Source organism: Amblyomma maculatum, chromosome 11, assembly GCF_055883805.1.
Source record: "Amblyomma maculatum isolate TAMU_Amacu chromosome 11, ASM5588380v1, whole genome shotgun sequence".
NCBI lineage: Eukaryota > Metazoa > Arthropoda > Arachnida > Ixodida > Ixodidae > Amblyomma > Amblyomma maculatum.
The window spans coordinates 103,850,265-103,870,903 of NC_139354.1; the positions used below are offsets into that span (position 1 = coordinate 103,850,265).

The window sequence follows — 20,639 nt, forward strand, 5'->3', positions numbered from 1 at the left end:
TCAATCGTTCCACGTGAGTCAGCTGCCTCCTGCGTGAGCAGCAATTCGTCGATGCCACTTTAGTGTTCACGTTGTTTACATCACTCGACCGACTTGTAAAAAGTGTCCGGGATATTGCTACAAGAACTTATGACACAATCCACCAGTTACGTAGCGCAGAGTAGCGCAGAATACCTATAGAATAAAACATGTTTCGGTTGTTCACTTAAGTTACAGTAAATACAGTAATAAAAAGATGGCAATTTACGCGAACAGAATTTGAAACAAATATTGCGGATGACTAGGCGGTGTTCTAGGTGGCAAAGTACCTACTCATCATGTAAAGCTTAAGAGTACACCTAATATTTAGAGTTTTAGGTTTGAAGAGAAACCGGTTTCACCGCGGTAGTTTTCCGGGGAACACTGTAAGCACCAATCGTAGTCACAACATCCTTCCTTATATATATAAAAATATGTTCGCCGCTCAAACATGTCTATTAGAACACTAACTAAGAACGTCAAGAAATGAAACCAATTTGTCGGTTTGTGCGAAAATGCCGGGTTATAACTGTAATAAATATTTCCACATATTGCATTCAGAACCAACTTGCTACCACGTTATCCAGTTTAAAAAATAATTTTGATTGACCACTTATAATATTGTACGAAATCATGCCGCAGAGACTCTTTGCACTAACGAAAACTACAAAACTACATAAGCATATGAAGGGTATGTTCAAGTACTTGTATTTTGATTTAAAACATCACAGGCATGGGGTGTTTACCGGAATACAAATTTTTATTTATCAGAGCACACACAATACTGCGTGCCTAAACATGCATGATATCATCACCTATCTTGCTGTCAGTCTGTAAAACGAAAACCTTTGACATGTCGGCTTCACGCCAACATGCTTCGTCCAATCCGCACAATCTCTGCTTTGTACAGTTACATCTCAACAGTTGCACCAAGCTGGTGATAGAGGTATAAAAGCGACTAATGTCCGCATCTTTACTATTTGCTGTGGATCGAAAGGTGACTTTCGAAGGAGGTCATTTCTGGAAAGAGCAAACCACAATAGGGGCATATCAAGTAAGGGCAAAGCAGATGCCGAGCACTGGGGACAGACGTAGCGCAGATCTCGCATATGTGCACATCCAAGGATTCCTCTTGTGAGCTTCTTTCTTGCTGTGGATAAGAGACGGAGGGGCTGCTAGCCGAACTCACGTCTGCTCTGGAGGTTTCGGAATGAAGAGTGTTTGTCCTGCAAGAGAATATACAATATAGAGAGATATACTAATGCGGATTATAAGAAATTTTCTTAAGGGATATAAGAAAATTTCTCCACACATGTACAACGGTGCGTAGGAACATATAGTGATCCGAAACTTTTCGTTGAGCGTCTTCTATAAAATGTTAAATCCCAGAGGTCATTGTTATTGAAGTCTCATTCCGATTTGGAACTCAATGTAATATATATGAGTGCTTAAATTGAAATCGAAGCAGTCATGTGAAAACATCATTTGTCTTCGCTAGTAAAACCAATAAAAAGGCATTGACGTATGGTCGGTAACCATTGCTACACATGTTTTCTGGTATTAAATTTTTATTGCTCAATCATGCATTGCTCCGTGTATTTGTGCCACAAGTTAGACTCACAGTATATCGGTACGATATCGTCGACATCGAAGACGAGGTCGAATCCCAGATTACTAATACACCTTTTTGTCTCGAGGATATTAGCTTTTTTTCTCCAGTGGAGTTTTTCACTATTCCTCGGTATCGGCAGTCATTTTTAGCCCGCTTCCTCTTTAACGCTTCTTCACGGTTAGCTATACGGTGAATTAGGACGCTCTGAGGGACTTTTCGGGTTACTAGCCTCCCACCAGGACAGGGAACGGTCTTCTGCGGAATTTAAGTCGTTTCACTGCAAGGAAGGCTCCAGTTAGGAGAGTCGAGTCTGCGACTTGTTTCTGCCTGTGTCCTTCGCGGTTTTACTAGTGAGTGATATAGTCTGAACCATGTGACGCAGCCTGATAACTAAGCCAAAGATGCTCCGGCTCCTGCATGTGCCTCACTCATGTTGAGTCAGATGAGCAAGCGCCAAGGCAGTAGGTGATATTCCCCTCTCCTAGTCACGTAGTATCATGGCGAGAAAACAGGGCTGGAGAGCCAAATGGCGCCTCCCCATATTGTGTCCCGTGGTGTGACGTGACACATCGCTCGGCGACTCAAGGTAAAACTTTGCCAATATGGACGGTGGAAGTTCGAAGATTTGCGCTTTGTTGTGATAAAAAAAAGGGCTGGAGTGCAGTGCACTGTTCCTCAGTTACTGCGCAAGACACTAGTAGGAGGAGGTCGAGCATCCCAAAGATATATCGAGATAACCTAACCATCTCCCCTCTTCCTCGAAACATGCACCCCATATACAACGCGGAAGAGACAAAAGAGAGCAGAAGCGCTCAAAAACCGCTTCGAGTCACTGGACAGCTAGGCAGTTCCATACGTTGTTGCGACGGTAACCTCGGTAGGCGACGGCCGAGGCACCCCAATATCGGCAGCCACTATCAGAAGCCGCAACTCCGAAACAGCTGAAGAAGTTGCGATAGCTCTCGCTTGCTTAGGAATGGAAGCAAAATTCATAATTAGTGACAACAAAACAGCCATCTACAATTACGCAAAAGACAGTATCGCACCGGAAGCGGTAAGAATCCTGAACAGCTGAATAGAAAAGTTAGCTTAATATGAACTCCAGGTAACAAGTCTGTTGCTGGTAACGAGGCGGCACACGAGTTAGCCCTAGCTCTCTACTTCCGGATAACCGTGGAGCCGCCGGATTGCCAGAACATGGACAAACGCCTCTTAAATTACACAGAAATATCCTCTAATGAGTGCTTATGATTTAATTTTTTTCCTCTGCTCTAAGGTTTCCACAGGGCGTAGATTAGCTTATGCGGCTTATGACATGCCTGCATAAGTCTGATCAAGCTCCTTTCTTTTAAGCCTCGGTCCTTAAATGTTATTCTCCTGAATATGTCTAGGACTTGTGTGGCGTAACCTTCCAGTTTCTTTAGTATCCCATTGTTGTATCCGTTCTCTTGAATGTATAGCCCTAGGATTCGTATTTGCTCAACCTTTGGTATAGAAAGTCTTTCCACTTTGATATCAAATTCTTCGATTTGCTTGCACCTCAACGATTTTGGATTGTAGACTAGTAGTTCTAATTTCTGAGCTGAGTGCGAAATTCCCCTACTTTCCGCAGTAGTCCACTAATGTGTCTGCCGCAGTCTTCAGTCGTCTCTATGCTAGCATCACTCCCCTGGTTTATCCAGAGATTGATGTCGTCCGCGTTCGTGCTAAATTTGAGCCCCTCGATGTTTCTCAGCGCTTTTGTTAGACCCCTCATCGCCGCGTTGAAGAGGAATGAGCAGAGAACATATCCCTGCGGTGTGCCCCTAGCTGCAACGTGGGAGACGCAAAGTCTTTGAATTTAATGCAGGCTATTCTGTCTGTTAAGAAGTATTTTACGTAGTTATATGTTCTGAATCCCACTCCGATCTCCTGGTGAATGCTGAAGATCCTCTCATGCCTGACGTTGTCGAAGGCTTTAATTAGGTCTAGTCCCAAGCTTCTAAGGTGTTTTCAATATCTGCTGCTTCCTGGCGAAACTCAACAACAGTCGTTGGCGGCTGGTGAAGTAGACCTGCAAATAATTGATTTGTCACACCGCGCATTACCAGGTTCACTTTCGTCTCCTCTTTTATGCCAAGATGTGCACGGCTGAAGAGGCGCTTCATATTCTGAACGTAGGCCAAGCCTGGCTCATTTGGGAACTAAGTTCTTGATTGGAGGAGTACCTTGGCTCTTTCGTTCTGGACAGAACTTCCAAAGGTCACCAAAAACTTCACTTTGAATGTCTCCCAATCGTTGAAAGACGTTTCTTGATTTCCAAATAAGACTCGAGCAAGTCATTGAAGACTACAATAGACTTGCCTGAGCTTCGCAGCGTCGGTTCAGCCACTAAATTTTGTCACACCCCAGGCAGCACAACAGCCCGGGCCAATATTGTCAGTGAGTTGGCAGAGATCAGCCCTAGGTAGGCCCAGCGTTGCCATCTTATGGCTGGTATTGGTTGTACCATTCTATAACACATCCAACACTGGCCCTGAGGATTCTATTGGTAACCAATATTGTTCGTACCTATTTATAATGATAACAACATTGGCCCGTCATATCCGATGCCCTCACAATATCGGTGGTACCATTATACAAGGATGGCAACGATGGGCCTGGATATCCGGCGTATCACCGGTGTTGGCGCTGCCATGAGATAAGGATGGCTATAACGGACAGCATTAGCCGTCAGTTCACTGATGTTGGCCAATATTCGACATATGCTGGACAATAATGTCAGCTCTGTTACAATGGCCCGCCAATGTCAGATATACACTGGCATACCTTACATATCAACGGTATTGGCATTGCCCTTTCATAAGGATGGCTATATCGAACAGCGTTAGCCATTACTCCACTGACGTTGAATATTATATGGCATATGCTGGACAATACTGTTAGTTCTATTACCATGTCCCGCCAGATGCATTGGCATACACTTTAGTCAACATTGTCTTGTCTATTTCACCTACTGGTCAATATTAGATGCAAATTAGCATGTGGCTGGAAATATTCCGTGGGAAACCGCATTAGCGTGCTTTTGCGGTTGGCAGGCTCATTTAATACTTGGAGTCGTTAACTGTGCTGTTATAATCGATGTTTTCAAGTTACCTTTGCAATTTTTAATGCTTCGGAAATCTTGTGTTTAAATAGTTATAGTTCCGCGGTGCTGGTTTCCGTCGTGTTTGCTTTAATTCCACCTAGCTGTTTTTTATGTTGCTTGGGATTACACCATGTTCTTTTACACTAGATCTTCATTGACTTAAGCTGGCACTGTAATTAATCCACATGTATACTGTGACGAATTTGGATGAGACCGACGATCGGTCAACGGCATCAAATAAGTTCACCACCGTTTGCTGGTCCGGGCGGCGGCGGCGATAAATAGCTCCACGCCGACCGAGAGATCAGAAAGAATCAAAACGACATGTCATATATCGTGCATAGGCAATGGTTGCTATTTTTTGTATTCTATTCGGCAATGGTCTAGGTTCTTCCATGGCTGCTCCCGTGGCGATTCCTGCTGCTCTGGGTGAAGAGAATTCCAAAAGTTTTAGCAAATTTATTTGCCCCCGAGTGTATCAGTTTTAACAACAGTAGCTTTAAACAGACGATTACCGCAGGACACGCATGCAGTGCGATGCAATTAATGAGCGATAAGCGTCGGCCTATTAAGGCTCGTACGTGACTCAGATCGTCTATGGCGAGCGCGGTTCCATCGAAATACACTTTAAAAATACACTTGGCCGTTCAAGCTATACGAATACGATGCATCGCAGCACATACTTTCGCTTAAACGATTCAACAATGGTGATCTAAATTAAAGCTGGGTTATTGAGCGGTAAATTAAACGTCGGTCCGCAAATGCATGAACGTTCCCACATATGGCAAATCGTATTGACGCTTCCTGCTTCGTTGTCGCTCTAAGAAGTGAAGTATTAGAAAAAAACGGAGAGAAAACACTGCACGTACAATCTCAGTATGAATAATATTAAGGTTATGCTGAAACAAATAACTGGGTTACAGTTTCACTTTTCTTCATCGCACTCGTTCGCACATTTGTTTTTTCTCAAGCGTCCGCTGTTGTTGACGACACACCGCGCACTTCTGTTCCAGTCCACTGAGGGCACTCACTCGCACCGAAATATGGACGCTCTGTTCGCTGCTTGCTAGGGTGCATTGAAAACATCACAAACAAAGGAAGAAAAACATTGAGGCACGGCGCCAGCAACAGCGGCGCCGACTTGCCCGAGTGGATGCGCTCTGCAGGTGGGGTTGTCGGGTTACACGCTGCGCGATGCAATCCAAGACGCAGGCCCTGACGCTCCACGTGTGGTTCAAGGTGCACACGGCCGCCGCCCGGGCGGGAATTTACGACGCAGTGCGTCAGCCGCTATACTTTAAGGCTCTATTTCTTTCATATACCTATTTGACATACGTGCAGCTAGCGTAACTGACGGCTTTGCAAGAGTAGACCATTCCATACGTGTAAAATCAAAAATACGACTACAATGACCATGGCGCATTAATCACTGATGGAATATCGCACACATACGGTACTGGTAAATGCTCTATGATTATCTTGAAACACTCATTCGGCAAACCAGTACGCCAGCTATTTGCTAAACAAGCCGCGAATATTCGAATCACTGCAGTGGCAAAAATGATCGCAGAGCCAGCTATAGAGTCGCCCGCGGCACGGCGGCGGGCCGGCTTCCACATTTCACAAGAACTTGAAACGCGAAATATATCCGCGGGGGGCTTTGTCACACTGAATTTCATAGGAACACAAAATAGCTTCGTGTAGCGGCCAGTATACAAGAGCGGCAGCTAAGCAGAACAACTTTGATTCGACGCCATGCCAAGTGCATGGATAGCATAATTTTAGAATTTCTCGTTTGTTTGTTCTTTTTTCGCACAAGTGCGAAAAAAAGAAGTCTGTAACGTTTCTCCGCTTTTATTCACACCCCCAATTTCGCGATTCCGTCGTCGTTCACTGCAATACAATGCTTGCGCTACATATGGCAAGAAGGAATAACTGTAGAGTTCAAAAACTAAATAAAGCAGTCGTTGTTTTACAATTAAGCTTAATTCGGTATCAAAGCTTATTTATTCTCTAACTACCTCCGTGGTGGAACAGTTACAGGCGTGCGCGGGGAAGGTAGTTTTTTTTTTTTTTTTTACAAATATTGTATATGGAGAGAAGATACCCACATGTAAACTGACTTGTTAGCATTTGAATGAAAAAAAAAATGTGAAAGAAAAGACTGGAAACACAAATAAAATACGAAAAGGTACAATGGGTATATTAACAACTGGATTACAATGACACATCTTTGTTTCGCACACGCTCGTTCGCACAGTTTTCCAACGCCTGCTCTCCGTGCTGACGCACTGCTCAATCCCGTCCTCGAGGCTCGCGCACTTCGCACTCCTGTCGTTCCCCGATCGCTCTCTCGCGCACTTCGCACTCCTGTCGTTCCCCGATCGCTCTCTCTTCACCGCATGCGATGCGAGCAAGGTCCGAGGTTGCATGCGCGCGTCGAAATCCATGCAGGTGCGCCAAAGCGGTGGACGGGTCGACGCACCACTCAGGGTCCAAGGGGCGGACGGCCGCCGCCCAGGGGAAGGAATTGCACAGTAATAAAAAGACAAACGCTAACAGACTGGAGACTTCTTTCAAACATTTCCGGGCTCTCACAACAGGTTGCATAGAGAAATGTGCTTTTACCGCATTTTCTTGGCCAATAAAATATACGCAAGAAACTAAACTGAGAAAGAAACAAGCGCCTAATGAATCGGGCCAACAAACGACTAATCTAGCAGATAGAATGATGCTGACGGTGCGGATATATGAGAAAAAATGTAAGCATGGTATGCAACTACCTTATAAAGAGGTGGCAAGTCGTGGTACTGAGATGCTTAGCTCAATAATTTTCAACAAACTTGCTTCAAATCCTCATTTCAGGGTGATTGAAATATTCCACTCGATTGAGCACTATTGTATGAAAGCATTTTCGTTGGTATGCTAAAAGTGAGCAAACTATTCGTAGTAGAACACAGCATTCACAAAATACAACTTGAACAGGTTTGGGTGTTGTAAACAAAACAGCTAGGCGCCTCTCCAGGGCGACGACGCGCTTCGCTGCTGGCACAGAGCCCTACATAGATGAGCAGCAACAGCAGCGCATCGTTCAAGGCTGATTCAAGTCCTGTCATCTAGGAAACGCTTGCTAAACGGAGGGTACAAAACCGAGACCATCGATCTGCTGAAAAAGCGATTACTAAAAAGCTCGAAGGATGACGCGACCATCGCTTAGCCGGCATGACGGCGGCAGTTGTATTTTGTTTCAAAGAGGGCGCTCGGTTCTTTTGTCCCTCCAACGGCCGCTCGTTCGCTCGGCTCGACGTTCGGTGGCACCGCGCACGGAAAATGCTTCTTTCTTCAAGAAATATTCCATGTAAGTTCTCAAATTTTTTCATTCAGGTTTTATAAAGCGTTTGTGTATATTGGAGCAAAATATTAGCCTCTTAGATTGAGCATTTTTTAAATTACAAGCGTTGTCTTACATTTCATTTTTGCTGCAGGCTGCGTAAGCCATGTGCTAGGGAGATTTGTCTCCTTTTAGCATATTTCTTACGTTGTTAACTTTTCAAAAGTGGTTCTCAAGTATGCGCGACTCGATTCCGATCATTTTGCAGCTTATTTCAAGTTAAACCGTTGCTGTTTTGCAGAGTACTGATTTCCTAAAGTAAACACTGCGTAGCATCGTAGCCCTAAAAGCCAACTTCGGATATTCACGGCGTTACAGTGGCTGGAACGGCGTATAGCCGTCACTTGGCTCGGCCGCTCGGGTGACCTCGGGCGGAGTCGGTGGAGTCCGGGCAAAAGCATATATTTTCGTGTCTGGTGCGAGAAAACGCTAACCGCATGAGTCGCGCGGCAGCACTATGCGCAGTGAGCTGAGGACCGCTAAAGCATTGCCGCTCGGCGCTGTCGCCCAGGTTCTGGGTTTTTAGAAATCTCTCATGATGCTGGAACCAGCTCGGGAGGCAGCCAATCGCAAAAGGCTTTGGGGTACTCACCTTCGTTGTTGTTTTTTTGTTTTTTTTTTTTTTGCATGCAAAGTTTGTTTCCCTTGTCCGGTATGAGCGAAAATCCTGCAGACGCTCATTTCGTCTGATCCGTGCATATATGAGCGCATCGAGACGGTTTAGTAAAAGCTTGGTAGGGTAGTATTGCAAAACAAAAAAGGCTAGTGTGGCTAGATATTGCTAATTTTCGAAAGTTGCAGAAAAACGCCACTGCTTTCAATCATGTCTGCATTAGCACGCCGCTGCGCTGGGACCATTTTTTTTGGGGGGGGGGGCGGGGGGGGGCGGGGGGGGGGGGAAGGAGTGGGGGGGCTCGACGCTTTTCAAGAAATTTCATCAGTGTTGCTGTTTAGTGCAAGAAACTGGATATAGCGTAACTATACTCATTTACTAAACGAAGAGGCGGCGCTAACAAAGCAAGGCTGAAAACGCGTCTCTATCGCTGAGGTCCTTCGCTCTGTGCGATGTGCACTAGCGGCAGCGACAGGCGTTATCGTCGTCGTCGCGCGATGCATCGCCAGGGATTGTGGCCTATTTTTTTCTTTCTGTATCGTTGCTTCAGCTGCAATAGATCAGTTGCAAAAACTACTCGTCAGCTTCCCGGTGCGGCAGACATTCCTGCACAATGGTGGCATAGACTTTGGGGTAATAGTTGGGTACAGTGCTAGCACATCGCCTGACGGGAAGGGTAATTCCCGCACCTCTTGCCCATTCGTCACAGTATCATTCGCGTGCCCATTGTCGCCCCGCTATTACCCTCTCCGGTTAGTGTCCCTTTTCTAAATTTTCTTTCTTCACCCCTAGTGTGACAGTGCTCCCCCCTTTATTCCAGTGTTAAGAATGCCTGAAAACCTTTCTCTGAGAATGGCCTGTGCGTAACTGCATCCCAAGCAGCGTGGACTGTGGTAGATGCATGTTCTGCACCTAACTATTATCCCTGAATCAGGTTCTGTCGCCACTGTGCATCAATTCCTGCCTCATAGGGAAGCCGACTTGTAGGTTTTGCAACTGGTCTGTTATAGCATGTCCAGCAGGGCGGGAGCCTTCAGTGTGAGCGCTGGGTGGGCTCAGACAATTTCAGTTCCACGCCGGGTTCGGGTTTGTAGCATGAGGCCCGGCTCGGGCTCAAAATTTATGCCCGTGCACACCTCTAGTCGCGTCGGTTGTGTAGCACACGTTTGGCGCCCGTGCATGCTTTTAATTTTGTTCTCCGCACCATGACACTTTGCTCTAGCATCAAGACTGCATGAAACATCAGTATGCATTTTCCGGTCGTTATGCTAACTGATCGCCCCACCGCCCTGGCACAGCTATGTTATACAATGTGTAACATAGAGTTGCAATTAGTACTTTTTTTGAGACAGCTTTCAATTTAAATTATAGATTAACTAAACAGAGAAGAGCCGTGGTATGCTTTTATCATGATTTAGAGGCATCGATTTAATGGAGACTTTCTTTCCTTGCATTTAGGGCTCTTTGCTCTATAACGCCCGCAGTCCAGCTGCTCCACTTGTATCATCGCACTGCTTTTGCACAAGCAATCATCTGCCATCAAAGGAGTGCTGCGTGAATGTGAGGCAGACAACATTATCATCATTTTGGTGCTGCATAACCTGTCAACAACTGTGGGAGCCTTGCCATGAAACATGCTGTGTGTAAGGAAGCATTGCCTCGGTAGGTATGACACGTTGCCTTTGTTTTGCTTTATATAAAGGCTTTAAAAAAGGCTCTGCTGGCTTTTCGCTATATGATTGCATGCTATGTCACTTTTTCTAGCTTTTTAGCTCAAGACTTACATTTTCAGAAGTCTTGCCCACAGTATGCAGAAAATAATATCCTTCATGTCCCTGACAGTGCTTTAATAGCTGGTGCTATATTTCGTTGCTTTATTTCAACAGTATGTGGCTATTTCAAGTTGAGGCATGATTGAGTGAACCTGTGGTGTAATAGCACAATAACAGACATAGCTTGTTGAACTGATGAAGTAGTTGTCATTTGCGTAACACGGGAGAGCAGGTGCTTTAAGTGATGGAATATTTAGCATACTTGATTATGCTTGCATTACAAGAATTCGCAGGAAGCCTGTATTGAGGTTTCAGAGAAGAAAGCCATTAAGTATTGCTCAGGTTATTTGCCTTCCACTCTCCCTTCATTACTGCTGCCTGCACTGTATGTATTTGTTCATACAGACATGCAGTTACTGACTGCTTGTACATTTCTGGTTGTCTACACTGGCTTCAGTCATGTAGATGTAATATTACTTTGATCTAAACCAGGCTATTTGCTCAAAGTGACAATTATAATCAATTCTCTCCCCAAGCCATTGAGATTTGCCATTAGCTCCCAACTCGCTTTATTCGCAGCTGCAATGAATTTATTCTGTAACCCTAGAGCAAGACATTTGCAGAAAGGAGATCATCATGCAATACTCGTGCAAATTTTGTAAATTTTAGAGGACATTCTGTTTGTTTTTGCATATGCTTCTGTGTTCGGAAAACAGAGCAGACTTGCTTACAGTGCAGGAGGGGTGGGCTGCAAGACAAAAGGAAATTATTAGTGCAGCTGCTCATTCAGGCGTGCATTCCTTGTGCATTTATTGCTCTTATATATGTGCACGCCTGCATGCTTGCCAGGGCTTTCCCCATAATGGGTGGCAGTGATCTTGCCGCCTACCTCTCAGGGGGACTGCCCTTTACCAACTACTTGCCCACAACCAACTCACCTCCTGGGCTTCAAATTTGTCATACTCAAGGACGATTTTCTGTGTTTGATGTTACCAGTGACGTCACTTAAGATACGCAGTGTACATCATTGGTCCATTAGTTTCATTTCGGGATGTTGTCACCCCTTATATTCCCTACTCATATTTCTTCTTCTACATGCCCTTGCAACTGCCAAACGAAATAAGACGTATAAAACTGCCAAACTCCCGCAATCTCTGAATGCTATGTCAACAACCAAAAAGCTTTTGCATGTCTTAATAAAAGCAGAAATGATCCGCCGATTATTTTTTTGATTGTCATGTCTAGTCAGACGGTTTAGTGAACTGCCACATGACCAAGCAAATTGCAACTGTAAGTGCACTGAGGAGTCATGCGTTAGAGCAAGCATATGGATCTTGTGTTGCTTAGCTGCTTAACTCCAAATATCCTCCTTTGTCAGACAAGATATTTTTTTAGAAAACTGGATGGGGAGCCAGAAGAAAGCAGATTGGATTCTTAGCAGCATTGCTACTTGTTACACGTGCGTTCCACCCCTGTATACATGAACTCGGCAGTATTGGGTCGAGTACATCTGTCGAGTGAAAAATCAGTTGTGGGGTTCATGTATACACAGTCGGGTCGAGTAAAATAGGCGGCGGAGCGGGTTGCGTTAACTCGCTTGCAGGGGGTAGGTTAATTCGCTTGACCAGCTTATCTAAAGGCATGTAGACGCTGTCCAGTCAGGGAGTCTAGTTATGTGGAACTCTGGGCTATGAAAAAGCCTCTGGAGCGGCGACGAGCGTCACTCGAAATGAATGCTTTTTAGCGCTCATTAACGATAAAAAATAATCGAAGCTCTCGATAGTAAAAGGCAATGGGATCAAATACGAGTAAGAACTTGCGCAATAACTTCGAATCTCGATGCAACGCTCTGCTACGATACTTACTCACTAGAAAGCGAGTTCATGTAGACATCAGCTGGGTCGAGAATGATGACCTTGCTTACTCAACGATGATTCAACCCGGTGCTGTCGAGTCCATGTAAACAGGGCTATTGTACTTGTAATTTTAGGTGAACTCTCATTTCGTGTATTGCACATTAAATTTGAGTGATATTGGTGCTTTCTTGCGTATGTGCTGTTTTGTTCTGCAAACAGTACTATTTCTCCAGACATAATCTTATTTTTAATTTGAGTACAAAATATTGTCCATTTTTGAAAAAAAAAATTTGTGAGTCTGTTAAGAAATTTTGATTTTGAAATATATTCACAAAATAGCAACGTTTTATAGATACTGAAATGTAAAATGTGTGCGAAACAACTTTTCAGCTCAGGATTAAACTGGTTTTTCAAGGAACTTATTGTGATAGGGTGAAAGTGAAAAATCACTGTTATGCTAGATGTATCGTTTTTTTATGATCCCATAGTCACATCAAGCATTGTATTTTATGGTGTGCTTAAGCAATGAAAATAATATTTGGCCTCAGATATTCAGGCAGATTACTATTCTCTATACCAACAACTACTATGAATTGGTTTTAAGAAATCAGATGCCCGAGCACCACACCTGTTACCTGGACATAAAATCACCCATGTATGCCTAACTGAATATAATCTTGCACGTGGAAGGTTGCCGATGGTATGGCCATATGATTAGCTGTGATGAGGGAAAATGCATACCTGGTAGGCTGCTAACTGATAGGGAAGTACAATATCATTGTACTCAGATCTAGCATAACATTTTCCTGCCTATGCAAAGTAAATTTCTAGTACGTGCTCAATTGCTCATTGCAGGCTGACTGTAATAATTTTAGCTGAACAAGCATGCACTGTATGATGACTAGAACTTCTTGTTGGGCTTGTTCGTGTTTATTTATTATAAACTGAAGGCGCCAAAACAATGCACGCACACAAGAAAAAAACGGGACAGAGTTCCACTCACAACTGATTTATTGTGCAGAACAGAGTACATATATATCTCACTGCAGGCACATGCCCAAGGAACACATTCAGCTACATCACATTCAGCATCATGTAGTTTAACATAAGCTATGTTCAAGAAATGATTTCTCAGAGAAAGAGGCTGTGGTATGAGGCATGGGCTTCTTGAACATATATTAAACTACATGATGCTGAATGGGTTCTTTGCGCATATGCCGGCAATGAGATATATATGTACTTTATTCTGCACAATAAATCAGTTGTGAATGGCGCTCTGTCCCGTTCTTTTTTTCTTGTTTGTGTGCATGCTGTTCTGGTATCTTTAATTTATAATGAGCACTGTATGATAACTATTCCTTGGTACATTACAATTAAGGCAATTGTTTATACTTTTTTTTCTTGTTTGTGTGCATGTTGTTCTGGTATCTTTAATTTATAATGAGCACTGTATGAAAACTATTCCTTGGTACATTACAATTAAGGCAATTGTTTATAGTAGAATGCAGCAAGCAATAAAGCTGTGAAAACTAAAAAGCTGGAACTTGAAATGGTACGGTTATCTTGAGAATATTATATGCGTACACAGCCTTGTGAATATCTGCGATCTACACATCTCCCTCAGTTAGCTGATTGAAGATAGCTTGATTGACTCTGTCAGGGCAATTATTTCTTTATTCTGGCCGCAGTAATGTATGCGTGCCTGTAACTGGTGTACTGCAGAAAAATATTCTTTAATGTGTTCTTTAATATCATCCAGTCTTGCATGCTTAGTAATCCATATTGTCTATTGCAGGAATGTTTAAGAATTTTTTAAAAATTAAAAGTTCTGGAGCCTGAACCGTCAGATTTTCAGGAACTGTAATTCTATATGAACACTAAGCATCTACCTGAAGTTATCGGTTTGCCGGAAGCAGGTTTTTACTTCCAAATATCTTTCTTTTGTATCTGGAATGGATATTATTTTGCATATAGGTTTATCATTCCTACGTCATAAGATGCTGCATGCCTTTGCAGGCCCAGAAACCTGTCGCAAAGTGCTCTAAAAGAAGAATGTGTGGCAATAGGCCTTCAATATATACAGTAGAACCCCTTTATAGTAAAGCCACTGAGGCCAGCAAAAATATTTACTATATCATGGTATTTACTGTATCAGTGGTCTGTGATGACATGGTCCTGAAAGTGCTGTCTAGTAGTTAAATAGGCACTTACTGAACACGTCTTGTTGCTTAATGAAAAAAAAAAAAACCCAAATACCTTCCATCTCGCTTTTATCATCTCTTAGTGTAATTTTTTCATTATAAAATTTCTCTACATCTTGTGGAAGTACCTTTGAAGCATGAAGACGTGATTACGAATGCAACCAAGTTCGATTTCACGTAAAAACAAAAGCCTTGCATGAACATGGTGTCCCTTTTTGCTCTTTCTGTCTTTTAAAAGGCAATAAGTGATAAATTCGCATGACACTCAAGTGCTGTAAGACCTTACTCGCTGCACCTCCACTTTCTGCCACCACTGCCTCATGATTTGTACTGCACATTGCAGTGAATGTTGACCCATTTCTTTCCCTTCCCTATTTCTTGCTGCACGTTTACTCCTTTACTTTCTGAATGGAACACGCTGCCTCCTTGCTATGTTTGTAGACAGCTTTACTTTCTTCTTCTTCGCGCTGCGCGCTTTCCCTCATCTGACTGCTGCTATGGCTAGTAGTAAAGCCACCTAAACGAACACTCGGGGTTATTGTTCTGTTTTCAAATACAAAAAGTCTTGGCTTCGCGACTCTAGGTAGTGCGCGGGAGTCGTCGCCATGGCCAGAAGCACTTTAACCGATTTTTACCAAAAACATCTTTACTATAAAGGGGGAAAATGTACAGTTGCCTATGGAAGATGAACTGGGACTTCATTTTCACTTTACTATATCAGAGGTTTTACTATAGCGGGGTACTGTATTTTGTACTCAATCGTATAGAGCACCCAGACTTCAAACATGTGTTTGGATAAGTGTTGAGAAGGTGAGTTTAGATCTTATTGTGATATATGCTTGTCTTCTGTGCAGATGTCATTTGTAAGACCCACGGACCAATCTCCTCAACAAACTGTTCCTGAATGGTTGTTTCCTGCGGGGTGCCCAGCTTACTACCTGGGCCATGTGCTTCCCCCGCCCCCTCAACCTCATCACTTGATCCATTGACCCTTAACTGCCAACTATAATGCTCAACACAGTCCACTGCCATTTTCCATCCATGGTGGACACTGCCCTGAAATGCAACCATGCTCAGCCTCCTATTCCTGCAACACCTCTCGCACTACAAGGCTATGGTGCATCAACCCTGCTCAACATGTCCAGCCCCTTCCATCATGACCAATGCACACTGCACCCAATCACCTCTACCTGCACTACCTGGTCATGTGCTGCTTAGTGCCCTGTTTCCAATTACACCTACTAGCCTCTCCCATATTAACCCTGTATCCAATGCCTCCTGCACTGCATTTTGGCCCTCTGATGTCCTTGTGGCATTTACATGTATATGAGCTCTCAATAAAATGTTTTCGGAAAATATTTTGCTTGCCTCATTTAATTGCATGGTTTTTATGGCTCCTTAGGGAGATGACATGCAAGGTGGTATTGGAAAATGACTGCATAAGAAAACCACAATTGTCAGAGTGACAGTTAAGCAAATGGCAGCAGTAAGGGCAAGGGTGAAATAACTGCATGGCTAAAGGTGGCTTAACAGTGGCAGGCCACGTGTGCCGATGAATACTTGTTGCATGCCAATAAATACCAATATATGATACTAGCGGCACCGCCGGTATATTGCCAATGTCAGATGTGCCAGTGAATACTAGTGGCATGCCAATACGTGACACTAGGGGCACGGCCAGCTGATAGCCTATGTTGGCAGTGCCAAGGCAGGTGCAATGTTGGCATATAAGTCGGACCAATATATAAAAATGTAGTAATTTCTCAAAAAGCCAGTGTTACGCCAATGTTGGTACCAATTTTTGTCGACGTTGGGCCGGGATTGGTGCGATGTTGGTGTGCTGCCTGGGACGGTCTAAAATGTTCATCCAGTCTTCCGCATCTTCTTTGAGCAGTACTTTTAAGTTGGTGCTCCCGGTGCTGAACGAAGACAACCGGTGCAGTAGACCGGGCCATTGTCGACATTGGGACCTTCTTCCGTTATCTAACGGAGTCCGGCAGTAGACCGTGTTCGGGTTGGTGCCCTTGAAGTCGGCGGCTGGCTCGGTGACCTGTAGACTGGTCCCCCGGGGCGACAGGAAAAATGCGGAAGTCTTCGCTTCAAGGGGTAGGCCGGATCTCAAAGGCCAGGAAATCCACTAGATGTCATGTGGTAGTGACAAGGCCGGAGGCACAACAGAAAAGGCAATCGTAGTAACTGTGAAGTCAACTCTTTATTGGGCTGACTTGCGCCCGCAAAAGAACTAAGCAACTCGGCGGCGGCGATAGCAACAATCGTGCTCGTGGGTAGGCGAACAAAGAATGCCGTCTGTGTCAGTGTGTTTCCCGCTGATTTATTTTTAAACCATGTATCACCAACTCGCCCTCTTTGCCATTCTGTTGAAAGAATGCCCGTCGCACGCGCCAACGCTCAATTTAAAGGCGGCAGGGAAACATCGAGATAAAGCCGCAGATCGTGACTAGCCTAATCTGAAACATTGCAGAAACACATGCTAGTCACAGGAATCTTCTGATTTCTCTCGAGGCATCTTGTGCGACAAAGAAAATGATAAAACAGTATCTCGTGACAACGAGCATGAACGAATATAAAGGACAGAATCGATCCTTTTGCTAGAATCACAATGATCAGGCTGCATGCCGGCGGCTGTCAAAAAAGAGCAAATAAAGACTTAAATAATTTGTGGCGTTAGTCCCTTCTTTGCGGTATTACTACCTCTTCAGAGCTGTTAATAAATAATAATATTGTCATTCGCGGCAAAAATAATTCAACTTCATTTCCACTTCGAGTTATTGATCAATTCCCTCTCGCCCTATCATCTGCTTTGCTGACCGTCTTGTTTAGCTCAGTTAATAGAGCGACTGCCCCGGAAATGGGGGTAACCGGTTCAATTTCCGGATCAGGACGAATTCTTCAACTAAGAAGTTTCTGAGAAAGCTGTGTAGCTTTCCTTTGCAGCCATATGGCTCCGGTTGGATTGGTGTAAATGAGTAATTCGTCCTCTATTACAAATCGACTCCACCTGGGTGGAGGGGGGATACCCTTAAGTATTACACGTCTTTCTCTGCAAAACTGTAAACCACTTTTCCTATTGGCTGTTTTTTTCTTCCGGCAATAAAGTGCTTGCGTAATCAGAAACACTGCGCAAAATTCTATGTTGTCAAGGTAGAACTTCTGTGCGCTTTTTCAGTGACGCCATTGTCAGAGTAAATTTTTGTTCGAGCATCAACACTTTTTAATTGCAATAGAATAGTCCCAAAGAACAACAGATTACAGAAAATGCTGCAGGAAGAGAGTACCATTGATAAGTGCTTAAGAACTACAGAAAATTGACGTTTACCATAGAATGTTTTGTCATATTTCTAACACAGATTTGTAAGTTCCTTCGACTGGGTGCAACGAATAACTTCAAACGCTGTTAACTTAAAGTCGCAAGGGCAAATGAGGAAAAAACATGAGGGTGTAGCGGAAAAATACGGCAGATGTAAAAAGGGTACAGAACACAGGCACCCTTTTTATGTTTGTCGTCTTTTTGTGCTACACTCTCATGTCATGGATCAACATTACCGACTAGCAAAAGTTTCCACCATTGTGATAAGTAGGAAATACGGTTGAAATTTCAGGGCCGGCCTTATGGCGGGCTAGCTTGTTTAACGCTGCTTAAGGGCAACACCTCAAACACACGTCGTTTTTCCATCGCATTGTCGTGTGTTCGTGCTGTTCCCATTTAAGCAAGTTTTTAGGGCTGCTGAAGAGGATTCGAGGCTTACGTACCGTTCTTTGATGTCTCCGGAAAGCCCAGCCAACCTGTGCTCGTCGTCTCCCTCCGGTGATGGCAAGTGCTGGTCATGAGGACTGCCGCAGTGTAGGCTGGGTTGTGCGGTAGCTTCCACATGGGCTCCAGCTGCAAGAGAATAATGCTAGAGGTTTCCCGTCAGTGACACCAGCCAAACACAGGTAAGATCTTTCGTTATGCGTTGTGGCTGTGTTTTTGTGAACCGCTATTTTAACAGCAGCGCACGCTACGGAGCATAGTGGATTGTCCCCTACACGAGGGTAGCCGAATCATACCCCCTAAGCGCACAAAACATAATTTCGGTATATATTTTGGCAAACATTCAACGTTCTTGATAATGCCTTTATTTTATTCCTCGAAGAAGTATTACTGTTAAGGCAAGATGCACGCATGGTAATGAAATCAACCATTCTCCGAGCTTTATCTTCTTATTTATTGTACACTCACTTCTCTTCGTTGCCATGTTTTCTTCTTCATAACACAAATAATAGCCGCTTTGTAGTGTGCGCATCATTGGTGTGAACGTCTTGTTGTAATCTCGTGTGTGCGTGTGCGTGTGTGCGTGCGTGTGCGCACGTACGTGTGTGCGCGCTTGCGTGTGAGTGTTTGTGCGTGTGTGTGTGTGTGTGCGCGCGCGAGTGCGAGTGCGAGAGTGTGCGTGCGCGTGTGTGTGATTGACAATGCAACGCCAGAAGACTCCAGGCTGTGGCATACGCTTTCTCCATGTCGAAGAAGACTAAGACAATTTTGCTTATGTATACATGCCTCTGTCTCTCTGATAACATTTTCAAGCTCGAGTAGATGGGCTGTCGTTAAGCATGTTTTTTTTTCTTTTTTTTTACCGCTCTGATGAATGTAAAGAAATTCGCTTGATTCTTAAATAAAGGTTAGACTAATGTTCAAAATACTTGAAAATTGGGCGACGCAACTCGTAAGGGCTATGGGCCTGTAGCTATTAGAAGTTGGCGGCTTTCTTCCTTTACGAATATGAATATAGCCTATGTTTTGCAACCTTCAGGTATCTTCCCCAACATCAATATTTTGTTAAATGATTTCAAAAGTGACTCTGCAGCAGAATGAGAAAGGTGGGCCAGAATTTCACTGTTTATTCTGTCTTGACCTGGGGCTGTTTGCAAGCGGACAGTACAGTTGAGAGTAAAAAATATTAGCACACGTAACGGATCACTAGATGACCGGAATCAGAACGCGTTCCGCTGCGGTTGGCGAAGAAGCTGATAACGAGAGTAACGGGCCGCTCGCATTTTTTCAGTATTAGAGAGATTCAGCGAAGTTTATTTTTGCTGACATAAAATAAACAAAAGACAAATCATCGCTGGTCACGACGACTTAGAAAAAAGGAAATGTCGCATGCACTTTCACATAAGCGCTCAACATCGAGGCTCGGGTGGCGGCACGTTTGATAAAGGTTTCTTTTTGCCGTCCGCCCCCGTGCTGCAGTAAGGAGAATGACCCAGTTGGCATGCCTGCGACCCGCCGTGCAGCATAGTAAGATATCACAGCTCTGCCCGTCAGTAATTTGTGCCAATATTGTTTACTCGTGACTGTATTCTATTGATTTCATGGATAGCAATTTCTCTGTTATAAGGCTCTTTTGTGCTGCCCATTGCTGGAAGTATGTTTTTCAGTGATGTTTTCGTATTTTCAAAATGACTGCGTGTAGTGTGAGCAACTAGAAACTGCCGCAAGATATTCGCTTAATATCTTTGCTTCTTTCTCTAAAGTTTTTGAATTCCAAGTGCTTTTTTCACAGAGAAGTTGTGAATAGTGAGAAGCTGCCTTTTAGCTTCTGGACCAGCGCCCACAGTTTTTGACGTAGTTAAGCAGTTTATAGAATCTATACAACTTGTCATTAGTTTTTTCGGCAATTCTTCGGATGTACCGTAGTTTTCCCCTTTCGTTTTTTAAGTTATGTTATCATAGATTGGGTACCTCCTTAAAATTCCCCAACCTTTTTTTTTATCTTTTTGTCTTCCCGGCATTTGCGTTGTGTTGTGTTTTGTGGCACATAGGCAGCTAAGGCCATCATGCGCCAAACTCGGGGTTTGCGTATCTGTTTGGTGAGAGGAAGCGAGCGATTATTTTAATACACTAGAGTAGGTTTAGGATGTTGGCATCTTTTAAGAAATCAATGAGAGAAGACGTTTTAATCAGTGAATTTTCTCTTAAGAGTAAGCTAGGATGTAGGGGAATGTAGTTGTCATAGAACTGTGGGAAATGCTTTTTTCTAAGTTGATA

At 43.8% G+C, this 20,639-nt stretch overlaps 1 protein-coding gene and 1 long non-coding RNA gene across 3 annotated transcripts in view; one reads left to right on the forward strand and one right to left on the reverse strand.

Moving 5' to 3' along the window:
• Positions 1-757: 757 nt before the first annotated feature.
• Positions 758-20,639, reverse strand: part of LOC146174536 (uncharacterized) — a 37,440-nt gene continuing 17,558 nt past the window's right edge. For both annotated transcript variants that reach the window (XM_084583677.1, XM_084583678.1), the window contains 2 exons: positions 18,362-18,491; positions 758-1,244 (listed from right to left, as the gene is read on the reverse strand). In XM_084583677.1, coding sequence (XP_084439803.1) covers positions 995-1,244; positions 18,362-18,491 — 380 coding nt within the window. In that variant the 3' untranslated portion in view covers positions 758-994. The remainder of the gene's footprint in view (positions 1,245-18,361; positions 18,492-20,639) is intronic.
• LOC146174537 (uncharacterized) lies at positions 8,037-15,946 on the forward strand. The gene is made up of 3 exons (XR_014701881.1): positions 8,037-8,115; positions 10,220-10,423; positions 15,445-15,946. It is a non-coding gene; the product is annotated as an uncharacterized LOC146174537 (long non-coding RNA).